The sequence below is a fragment of the Colobus angolensis genome, unplaced genomic scaffold (assembly GCF_000951035.1).
Source record: "Colobus angolensis palliatus isolate OR3802 unplaced genomic scaffold, Cang.pa_1.0 Scaffold21, whole genome shotgun sequence".
Lineage (NCBI taxonomy): Eukaryota > Metazoa > Chordata > Mammalia > Primates > Cercopithecidae > Colobus > Colobus angolensis.
In genome coordinates, this window is record NW_012115266.1 from 5,388,289 (window position 1) to 5,400,104 (window position 11,816).

At 45.9% G+C, this 11,816-nt stretch overlaps 1 protein-coding gene across 5 annotated transcripts in view; it reads left to right on the forward strand.

Moving 5' to 3' along the window:
* The window catches only part of SF1 (splicing factor 1), a 14,896-nt gene that overhangs the window by 1,314 nt on the left and 1,766 nt on the right, over nt 1-11,816 (forward strand). For 3 of the 5 annotated variants that reach the window (XM_011942558.1, XM_011942559.1, XM_011942563.1), the window contains exons 2-12: nt 1,174-1,302; nt 4,618-4,693; nt 7,714-7,866; nt 8,071-8,160; nt 8,516-8,699; nt 8,788-8,903; nt 8,999-9,106; nt 9,820-10,000; nt 10,263-10,536; nt 10,856-10,915; nt 11,028-11,207. In XM_011942558.1, coding sequence (XP_011797948.1) covers nt 1,174-1,302; nt 4,618-4,693; nt 7,714-7,866; nt 8,071-8,160; nt 8,516-8,699; nt 8,788-8,903; nt 8,999-9,106; nt 9,820-10,000; nt 10,263-10,536; nt 10,856-10,915; nt 11,028-11,207 — 1,551 coding nt within the window. Of the gene's footprint in view, nt 1-1,173; nt 1,303-4,617; nt 4,694-7,713; nt 7,867-8,070; nt 8,161-8,515; nt 8,700-8,787; nt 8,904-8,998; nt 9,107-9,819; nt 10,001-10,262; nt 10,541-10,855; nt 10,916-11,027; nt 11,208-11,816 lie in introns of all 5 variants that reach the window. The other 2 variants (XM_011942561.1, XM_011942560.1) reach the window with 2 other exon arrangements.

The following is an 11,816-nucleotide window of genomic DNA, read 5'->3' on the forward strand; positions in this document are numbered from 1 at the left end:
GCTGTTGGGGAGGGCTGGGCGGGCGGGAGGCGCTCTGTGCGCAGACGCAGTGAGGTGGCCGGGCTGTGCGGCGCAGCTCTATAGACTCGGGGCACCCTGTTGCCCTTCAGTCCGCTGGTGTGGGGAAGAGGGGTGGCGGATGTTCAGCACTGGACGGGGTGCTGGTTGTGAATGCCAGCAGGGCGTGAAAGCCTCACCTGATGACGTGCGGCTGCTCCTTTCTGGTCTTAAGGAGCCAGAATGGGAACCATACCAAGGATAGCTGCTCTGCTTGTTTGTATAGCAAGGCAGGGTTTTCATCCGGGAGAGGGTGGCATGCTTCAGGTGATGGTTGGGTCTGATCTTTCTTGGTCTCTTTTGGGGAGAGAACTCTAGCTTTTTTTTTTAAATCTGCGTTCGGTGTCCTTAGATCTCAGTCTGACCGGCTCCGCTGTCACTCTGTTTTAAAAAGTTTTTCCCTCTGATCCTGTATCCCCTGGGAAATAGGACTCTTGTGCTAAATGTAGGGAGTTTCTGCCTGTGTATGGGGGAAGGAGAACTTGCTTGCTATTGTATAGGTTGTTGTTGTGTTGAATTTTTGATAGATCCTTTTAAAAGTTCAGACCCTGAGTGTCCAACTGGCCAGGAAAATTGAATGCCGATCTTGGCCAAACTTAGGAAGACAAAAGTGATCTTGTTGAAGAATTGGGCTTTTCCCACTCGGTAGGGTGTAACTAGGTTTAGCTCTCGTTCTGCCTCTCATAGAAAAGTGACTGGTGAGGGGAGTGGAGGTGGGCGGAGCCTCCAGTCCCATCAGGGCTGCTTTACAAACCTATGATTCTTCAGTGTATTTGTGTCTCCCCTGAGGACTCATGGTTGATGTAGTATGTATCTTAACACTCTCTTGTAGTCTTATACATTAAGATTACCATGTTTATATATTTGACAGTTTCTCTAGACAAAAGAAGGTGAAATGTTAACTTGCCTGACCCAGGACCACATACCCTTGTAGTGGCCATAAGCTTTAAATCTCTGATCACTGAGGTTTGTTTTCTGTTTTTTTGCTGTTTAAGTTTTAGGTTAAGTTCTCAGTTTCACAGTCTGCTGAGTTTCTGTGTAGTACCTTAAATACCCTTAACTGTCTGTTGGTAACTATTTATATTTACATCTGATGGATTTTGTTTCTGCTTTTAGACTTCCCAAGTAAGAAGCGGAAGAGAAGCCGCTGGAACCAAGACACAATGGAACAGAAGACAGTGATTCCGGGAATGCCTACAGTTATTCCCCCTGGACTTACTCGAGAACAAGAAAGAGCTTATATAGGTAAATATACGTTCTGCATCCAAATGCACTTTGAGATTGTTATGATTTATTCTGAGCAAGATCTGCATTTCTTGAAAGTTTGAGATTGTAGTTATCTTTCCTGAGATGAGATACTTTCATGACTTTGGTATCATCTGTCAGTTTTTGCCCAGTGAGTTCTGCATTTGCAGCTCCTTGTTTTGGTCTGTTCATAACTGCAGTGTTCTCCATGAGTGTCAGGAAGGTAGGGTCTCACTTAGGGCTAAGAACAGTCCCCACACCAGCAGCCCACCCTTTTCAGCTGCTGTTCATTGCCAGTTGATGAGGTGAGTGTCATCTGCCTCTCTGGACAGGCCCCAGTGGAGAACACCGCAGGTACTGTAAATCAAGTACTTTTCACAGCATGGCCTTTCACCGTAATTTCATATTTCTCCCCCTAAAATGTGGTCTTTTACTTTTTATAGGTACTTTCTGAAAGAAAAAAAAAAAAAAACTGACAAAAAGTGGTTCTGAAAAGTGTGTTTACAATTTATCCCTTTTTATTTTCTTGAATTTAAGAATTTAACCTTCCCTTCAACGTCTTTTCTGGTTTGGTTTATGGAGAGCTGTCTTAAAATGAAGGCTCTTGTATTTACTCTTAACTCTGCTGGGAAAGGGATATTGCATGGATATGGAATGAAGTGCTAGGATAAAAAGGTTTTATCTGCTGGGAGGTTTTGAGAATTAAGAATGACTGTCCACAGTGGAATTGAAATTAACTTCAAAATTGCTTTTTTGAAAAAAAGTTTTTAATGAAAGTTTTACCTTTTAAAGCTGTCTCAAAAAAGTTCACTTGATAAACATTTTCAACTAACCAAATAAACATCCCCTTTGGAGGAAATTCGGGCAAAGACCTCCTAAGCCTACGAGGCTGTGGCCTTCACAACCAAAACGCTTCAAGGCCAGCATGTTAACTATTCTTGAGGGTCTTAATTTCCTGTTTTTTAGACTGCTGAGAATTTTGAGGCGTTGGAATTGTCTGTCTCCTTTCACAGTACTACTAATACTTACTCTTTCCCCTACTGTTCCTGTCTACTCCCACCCATTCCCTTGTGTTTCATATTAGACCATTCTGGGTCTTTACAACCTTGTGAAATGCCCCTAGTGGAGTGATATCCCAAGAACACAAGCATACTTAGAAAATGGGAAGAGCACAAATTCCTTACATCTCTCCATTTCTCTTTCTGTAGAGGGCTGGTTAGTTCACTGGGCCCTAAGGGCTATTTATCGCTATAATCAAAATAGATAGAATCAAAGGAGAGGTGTAGTTCTTCATAGAAGAGAATGACCCTTTTTATTTAGATCAGGCCACGCATCTCCATAGTCAGTTAGGAAGACTCACCTTCCCCTCTCAGTGAAGGTGACTTTCACCTCGAGTTGTTGAGCTTAGTACTCAACTGCAAAGTCAGAATTTTTAGCATAAAGGAGCTTGGGGAGCCATGTGTCTCACTAATTTTCTGTCTTCCACAGGACATACTGCTTTGTCCAGGATGCCCTCAGTGTCTTTTTTTGTCTTTTTTTTTTCTTTTTTTTTTTTTTTTGAGACAGAGTCTTGCTCCGTTGCCCAGGCTGGAGTGCAGAGGCCGGATCTCAGCTCACTGCAAGCTCTGCCTCCTGGGTTCACGTCATTCTCCTGCCTCAGCCTCCTGAGTAGCTGGGACTACAGGCGCCCGCCACCTCGCCTGGCTAGTTTTTTGCATTTTTTAGTAGAGATGGGGTTTCACCGTGTTAGCCAGGATGGTCTCGAACTCCTGACCTCGTGATCCGCCCGTCTCGGCCTCCCAAAGTGCTGGGATTACAGGCTTGAGCCACCACGCCCTGCCGTCTTTTTTTTTGCTTGGAGAGACGGAGTCTTACTCTGTCACCAGGCTGGAGTGTAGTGGTGCGATCTCGGCTCACGGCAGCCTGCCCTTCTCAGCTTTAAGCGATTCTCCTGCCTCAGCCTCCCAAGTAGCTGGGACTACAGGCACATGGCACCATGCCCAGCTAATTTTTTTTGTATTTTTAGTAGAGACAGGGTTTCACCACGTTGGCCAGGATGGTCTTGATCTTTTGATCTCATGAGGATGATCTGCCCGCCTCGGCCTCCCAAAGTACTGGGATTACAGGCATGAGCCATTGCGTCTAGCCGGTATCTTTCGATAATAATGGGTTTTCGTTTCTTCAGGGTTTCAGTGTGTGGGTGTGGTATAGCCCTGTGGATGTATTTAAAGTTAGAAGCAATCTTTGGTTAGACGCATTAATCCTATCTTGGAACCAGCTCAATTTTAACCCAACCTAGTAACACTTGTCCTTATTGGAGATGCCTGCTCAAAATTCTCAGATGCTACTAAGGTAAGAAACAGGTGGTTATTCCGCACGTTGAAGAAAGGTGCTCTGGCTCTGCAGTTCCCATTATCTTGGAAAATCAGCCGTGTAACATTTCCCTGGAGTCACTGGCAACTTTTGTGAAACCCTCATCTCTCTTTTTTCATGCACAGCCTCATTGGTCAAGGCCCAAGAGCCATGTACATTGTCCTTGATCGCACATTCCATTCTTTACACGTCTGCTCCCCATATGAATAGCAAGCCTGAAAATAAATTCTTAGCACTTGATGGTTACTGGTTTATTAAGATATGTGGTTTGTCATTTAATGTTTGAATAAATATTTCATATAATTGAATAAAAGCTACAGGTATTGGGAGACCCTTACTAGTACAGGTCTGGTTGTACAGAAAGAGTATGTACAAATTTCTGTAAGGTGTTGAATTTTGTTGTTAAATGTCTTATTTAAGGAATTTTAAATGCGGTATTAATGAAAATGATCTTTGCTCAAATGGTATTTTTCCTTGTCCCTTGTTAATTGGGTCTCATTTTGGGCTATGTTTAATATTTAATGAAGAAAAACTCAGTTCTTGCCCTCAAGTAATTTGATGGGAATCGGGTATTGGTGACATAACATGGTTTTTGGTTCTGGGTACCAATTGTAAGCAAGCCTTGGTGGGGAGGAAGAGGTGAAACACCTCATAATTGCTTGGATGTTAGCCTTAGTGAACAGTCTTTATTGCTAACCCCTCTTCCAACAAACTGTTTGCTTCCTTAAGTGATAACCATTTTGAAGTGAAAAAAACCTATAGATGTAAAAGGACTCCTGCCGATAGGTGGTTGGGGGTTTTTGCTTCAATGTGTTCACTGATCAATCGTCCCTTTCAAAGTCTCCGAGTTCTTCATGCTTGTTGTTGAGATTTGAGATGTTTATTGGTAACATTGTCTTTTTTCCATCCTTTTTTTTTCTTTCCTAACCTGGTTTCTTCCAGTGCAACTGCAGATAGAAGACCTGACTCGTAAACTGCGCACAGGAGACCTGGGCATCCCCCCTAACCCTGAGGACAGGTTGGGAAACAGTTTTAACCAGCTGACAGTAACGCTTTTACCTTTTTCTCAATACGTTTTACTGGTGGCAACATATTGTGTCAGTTCAATAAAATCCTAGTGTGACGACTGTACCCTGACCACTCTGGGGATTAAGGTTTAATTAGAAATAATGTATGGTCAGTCAACAGTTAGAAAATTGGAATAAAACTTAAATGTTGGGAGAATAAAAAGTTACAGGAAAATGGACAACTGGTTTCCAATTGGTAAGCATGTAGATCTTAACCTGATTTACCCACCCTTAGGGACAGTGAGGTGACCTGTTAACCTGCCTTTTCAGTACCTGCTTTGGCCGAAAGCCCAGGGCATAGAGTTTTTCTCACAGGTACACGGTGCAGGGACTAAAAATATTTTTGAGCATCACTGAACTTGAGCAAGCCAGGAGCTCTGGTCCGCTCATTGCTGCAGTCTTCCTGCTCATGGTTTTGAGATGGTTTCAAAATCAGATGAGATTTCTAACCAACTTCCTTCACTGCCAGTTAACTTTCAGCCTTGGCCATTGCCTTGGGGGTGTTGGGAGGGGCCAGAATATTCTCACCTATTTTGGGAAGGCATGCAACCAACCCTAAATTACTTTTTTTTTTTCCTTAAAGGGAGTGTCGGCCTCAAACAGCTGTGGTCATGTCATTTCAATTTGCAGTTTCTCTCACCTTAGAAAAATAATTTGTGTGGGGGAGATGAACTTTTTTAAACTGGAATTTTATTAGCTGATTGGACAGCTAAAATTGGTCATTTAATTTGAAGGGCAGTAAGTCTCTCCCTCTCACTGAATTTTCTCTTAGTGCATACAGCATAGTTGAAAAGACTTTGCATTAAAAAGTAGTGTTTTTGGCTTTTGTTACCTAGTTAATAGCTTTTTAAATCAGGAAGATGATGTAATGGCTTTAGAAGTCACTCACTCATGCATCTTTCTTCCGCCCTTTGCCAGGAAACATTAACTTCCTTGTTTCTCCATATTGACTCTTTAATTTTACTTACTACGTTTGCTATATTTTACCTATAGATAGATTTTGGTTGTAGGGGTGTGTTGTGTTTCATTTCTTTTTGAAGTTTTTTTTAAAAAATTTACATTGTAGGTCACAGACCACAACTGTTTAGTGCCTTTTTGGCCTTTTTCCCTTTAATAATATGTCTACAGGTCACCAGTCAATTCCTCCAAAGGTTGAATTTTTAACAAACCTTCTTTGCTTCCTGGATAACTGGGATTAGAATTTAGTTGATCTAGCCGATGCCTATTGGAGGTGAAGAAGTCGGGCCAGTCTAACCTCTAGAATACTAGCTTTTGCCTTTCACTTCTGCAATTTGGGAAGAGGTTAAACTGTTGTGAGGCCTTCACATGGCCAATTGGGTGCTGGTAAGACTTGTTTTTGTAACTAGCCAAGAGTGCTTAATTCTAGACAGCTATGGGGTGGGAATTAGAAATGTCAAGCATGTTAGAAATAAAACCAGAGCAGGGTTTTTCCTCCCTTGTATTCAGTTTTGAAAGAGGCCCTAATGCCTGATTGGTTTTGCTTTTGAGCCCAGGTTGGAGGGAAATGCATGGGTTTTCTTAATTAAGATAATTTATTAAAAAGGTGTTATATCAATTAAGCCACTTTATTGTTATTTCGATGCTGCTTAACTTGCACAGTAAAACATGTTTAAAACTTTTCTTGTAGACTTAAATGTATAAGATGGTAGTCTAATGAGCTGGGGTATGTTTGCTTTTGTTCACTTTTACTGGATTGTGCTAACAGTTTATACAAATGCTAGAAACGGAGGTGTCATTTAGCCGTCATTAGCCATGAACAAACCTGACCTTTTATTCCATCGTGTGTGTAACGTGGTGTGACATGGTTCCCTTTAGGCTGAAGACAGTGGGAGCAGCCGAGTTCAGTCCTTGCTCTCCAACTAGGCAAGGTTCTCTCAACTAAACCAAGGGTATAGGAGTCTTGACTACTTTCAGGATGTTTTTTAAATAACCTGATCCACATGGTCTCTTCCCTTCTTGCAGCTGCTACTAAATTTTCATTCAGAATATCAAGCTATGGTCCTTTTTGTAATCTTAACTCAAAATTCTAGGAGTGTAACCTCTCTTTTTTATTACCGCAAAATCCAGCTGTGGTAAACTGACCATTTTATCATTATATTTTTTTACTTGTAGCAACAGCATTTTACTCCTTAAAAAAAATGAGAGAGAGAAAATCTGCTTTCTGGACTTGTAAACTCTGGTGGAGAATCATAGGTTTTCCCCTTGCTGTTTGCAGGTTCAGACCCTAGACAAGTATTTGACCAAATCTGCATTTGCAGCCTCTCGCAGAAGCTGCTTTAGCACTTTAACGTTTTTCTCTACTCAGACTCCCCAACCTCGAACAGCCAGAAAACAGGTTGTCTCCTGGGCCTTGGACACAGCCAGCCAGGCCATTGAAGGAAAAGCAAAGACGAAGCCTTGAACCATCTCTCTCCATTGTGGGGGCCAGTAGCTGCAGTAGCCTTCAGTCCCAGTTGCATTGGGTTAAAGAGCTCATGCGCACTATGTGTTAGGGGGTACAGAAGCTTTTCCTCGTAGGGCATTAGCTCTCCAAGAGTGAACATTTTGCCTAAACTTGGGGTTTCTGTGGTTCATAAAGTTGGAATATTGTAATTTTTTTCCAAATGGAAGAAAATCCATATTTGGCAAGAAGACTCCAGGGGATGATACTGTCCTTGCCATTTATAGTCTAGAGATTTTCCCCAAAGGATAGACATTTTTTCCTCTCATCACTTCTAGATGCAAAACTTTTTATTTTTTTCCTTTCTCACACACACCCCAGACCCTTAATGTTCAGCCAGCTTCCATCTCCCCATTCCACACGATCTTGAGTAGCACACGTTATGGTCGGTTCCTCCGGAGTGTTGTATTAGGGTCTGAGAGGCAGAGGGGCTGGGAGAGACTTGTTATAGTCCGTGTGGGAATGAGAGAAGTCGGGGCAGAATAGTAAACGGGAGTCTGTTTCCCACAGGTCCCCTTCCCCTGAGCCCATCTACAATAGCGAGGGGAAGCGGCTTAACACCCGAGAGTTCCGCACCCGCAAAAAGCTGGAAGAGGAGCGGCACAACCTCATCACAGAGATGGTTGCACTCAATCCAGATTTCAAGCCACCTGCAGATTACAAGTAAGCAGAGGGGCTAGGTCATCTGGGATGAGGAAACATGCAGATCATGGGTGACCTGCTGGGATGGGACAGTATTGGCAGTACTCACCTCTTACCCCAAATCACCCATAATTAGCACTTGGTGTACCAGTAATTAGTTTTAGAAAAGCTACTGACTGTGTCATTCTCCAGAAATGTGTGCAGTGACAGGCTTTTCTTTCTTAGACCTCCAGCAACACGTGTGAGTGATAAAGTCATGATTCCACAAGATGAGTACCCAGAAATCAACTTTGTGGGGCTGCTCATTGGGCCCAGGTGAGTAACTGCTAGTCTATAGGATATAGAGTTCCTTTAGAGCCTCTGAGATGTGTCCGTTTTGTGCCTAATTGGGTACCGTTGGCTTACTTTTCCCCTTTTTGGTAGGACATTCGTTTTAACTGAATTAATGCCTTTCTGTGAGAAGGTGTCTTAACTTCCGCGCTAGTGCGGAGAAGTCAAATCCTCAGGTTTACTGTGGCTGACTGTAATGTACAGTTCATGGAGCTTTTGGTGGGAAAATCCAATTCTCTGCGCTTGTGGTTTCCCACCAGTGTCAAATTGGTCCAGCCTCTGTTCCCTCTTGAGTGTGAACTTGTCAGGTATAAACTCAGTCATTTCTGCCTCTCTATAGAGGGAACACCCTGAAGAACATAGAGAAAGAGTGCAATGCCAAGATTATGATCCGGGGGAAAGGGTCTGTGAAAGAAGGGAAGGTTGGGCGCAAAGATGGCCAGATGTTGCCGGGAGAAGATGAACCACTTCATGCCCTGGTCACCGCCAACACAATGGAGAACGTCAAAAAGGCAGTGGAACAGGTGAGTGGTGAGCCCAGAAAGGAAGCCTTCTTGGCAGAAACCTAGGTGGAGGCCCTAAGCACTTAACTGTTCATTGCATATTGACTAGATAAGAAACATCCTGAAGCAGGGTATCGAGACCCCAGAGGACCAGAATGATCTACGGAAGATGCAGCTTCGGGAGTTGGCTCGCTTGAATGGGACCCTTCGGGAAGACGACAACAGGTATGTGATCAGTTTAAAGGAGAGAGTGTGGAGACCTGAAGAACCTGTGGAAGTACAGATTGTCCCCTTGCATTGACCTTTTTTTCCCTTAATAGGATCTTAAGACCCTGGCAGAGCTCAGAGACCCGCAGCATTACCAACACCACAGTGTGTACCAAGTGTGGAGGGGCTGGCCACATTGCTTCAGACTGCAAATTCCAAAGGTGAGGGGCTGGCTCTTGTGGTTTTCTGGTAGCCTGCAATGTGCAGGACAACTCTTTTGTCACATTAATTGGTTGCTGTTAATCTTACCAAGAGAAACATCCTTTCTGTTAGTGTGGTCTGTAATGGTGTGATGTAAAGCCCAGGATGATTAGAACTAGGCTGTAGAGATACCCTTGTTTGTCTTAACCCCAAGAAAACTGGAAGCTTCCATTTTGGGTATAATGTTTTCACTGGGGCTCAATAGGAAATTCACTGCTTTTGCTGTTCAGAATTGGTTCAAGAAGACTAAGCAGTCTCTACAGATTTCTGACCAGTTGCAAGTCAGCACTGGATATCAGCACTTTTTGACTGGCTGGCAAATAATGTAAGGTTTTGTTCAGGAAGTTCGTGCTGGCAGTTGTGCCAGTCTTGGGTAGATTTTCCTTTCCTCAAACTGGGAATGAATTTGGATGAAATTGACTTGAGAGAACCTGTGCTTCATCGATGGTCAGGGTCTCCTGTGCTCTTCACCCAGGGCCCCTCTGTTCTGGTGATCCCAGATGCAGAACTGGGCACGAAACTGAAGATCTAATGAGACTGTTGAGAGCCATGCCCAGTAAGGGGTTAGAAAGATGGGAATTCTTCAAAAGTTTATGTTGGTTCCTCAGGATAAAAGCTTCCTCCTTAACAAATTTTTCCCCTTTCTCTGTTTGTGTCCCTCACCCCACTTCAGGCCTGGTGATCCCCAGTCAGCTCAGGATAAAGCACGGATGGATAAAGAATATTTGTCCCTCATGGCTGAACTGGGTGAAGCACCTGTCCCAGCATCTGTGGGCTCTACCTCTGGGCCTGCCACCACACCCTTGGCCAGTGCACCTCGTCCTGCTGCTCCCGCCAACAACCCACCTCCACCGGTGAGCCTGGGGGCTGGTTCTCTTGGTCTGGCTTCCCCATTCTCTACTGCAGAGACTGGGAGCTATGGCCATGTGGTTTGGGTAGAGCAGATAGATGGATGTGAATGGCAACATTGTTCTTCCGGGATCTCAGGCCAGTTTGGGGACTTCTCACTTTGGGAAGACCTTGTTACTGTGTTCTGGTCCTGTGGCATTACCGGAAGAACAATGTTGCCACTAGGGGGCACAGGCAGGGACGTTGGCGGGAAATGCTCTCACGTAGTCTCTCATGTCTACTACCCAGAGCCGCCCACCCTGGATGAATTCTGGCCCTTCAGAGAGTCGGCCCTACCATGGCATGCATGGAGGTGGTCCTGGTGGGCCCGGAGGTGGCCCCCACAGCTTCCCACACCCATTACCCAGCCTGACAGGTGGGCATGGTGGACATCCCATGCAGCACAACCCCAATGGACCCCCACCCCCTTGGATGCAGCCACCACCACCACCGATGAACCAGGGCCCCCACCCTCCTGGGCACCATGGCCCTCCTCCAATGGGTAAGTAAGTGTCAGACCAGAAACCTTGGGGCTTTGGGGATAAGCAAGGGGTTATGTCAGGTCACTGTTTGCTAGAAGCAACTCTCAAGTAGCTGGGCAATGTGCCAGATCTGCCTGACTTGCCAGGGTTATGGCTCTGGAAGGAGCAAGACTCCATTCTGGTTCAGGGAGTGATGCTGTATTGGGTAGGCACAGACCTGCCTTTTACAGGCATGGTTTTCAGAACTTGTGTAAGGATAGCAACTCAGGTTATCACAGGGGTGGCTTCCCTGGCCAGTTCCAATGTCCTGCTAAGTCCCTGCTCTTTCCTTCCATCAAGATCAGTACCTGGGAAGTACGCCTGTGGGCTCTGGGGTCTATCGCCTGCATCAAGGAAAAGGTAATGGCTGTCTGCTGACTGGGGGTCTTCACCTAGGCTTGGGTGAGTGGGGGCTCTGGCCCAAATCCCCCCCTTTCCCTGAGGCCTCATCTTTGCCTCCACCTACCCGCAGGTATGATGCCGCCGCCACCTATGGGCATGATGCCGCCACCGCCGCCGCCTCCCAGTGGGCAGCCCCCACCCCCTCCCTCTGGTCCTCTTCCCCCATGGCAACAACAGCAGCAGCAGCCTCCGCCACCCCCTCCGCCCAGCAGCAGTATGGCTTCCAGTACCCCCTTGCCATGGCAGCAAAGTGAGTAGAATATTTTGGGCTTGTGGGGGTGGGTGGGATGGGGGTGGGGCTGACAGGAACCATAGAGCCTCACACAAGCAGGCAGGTGTCTTAGGATGAGCCCCTGGGCTCTGCTGGGGTTGTAAACAGAAAGGGCCTCCTGGTCCAGGGGGTGGAGGGGCATCTTGAAGAGGAGAGCTGATGTTTGGTGTGGTTGTGTCTGGGGAGAGGTTTGTGGGGGCCTGAAGGGGAGCCTGCTATTGTAGGTAGGGGGCCAGAAGTCCAGAGCCTCGCAGGCTGAGTGAGCGGCTGGCTGGACTGAGCCTGGTGCATATGGGTCGAGTGGGATGGTGCATGCTTGCTCTGGCGAGGGCTGTGATTGGGGTGAGAGACTGCAGAGGTGGGACCGGGCAGTGGGGAGAGAGCAGCTGTGGCCTTGAGGTTGAATGTGCCGTTCGGTGGTGGCGGCGGCTGGGCGGAGGGACATCAGAGCTGTTCTTGTGTCTGGTACCTTCCCCTCAGCCCTTCCAGGGGCATTGGTGACAAAGGGCTTACTCTGTTAAGCCCAGAGACCTCGAGGCTGACCCCAGGGTAGTCGTGCCCACCCCTCCACTCCCCATCACCAGCCCC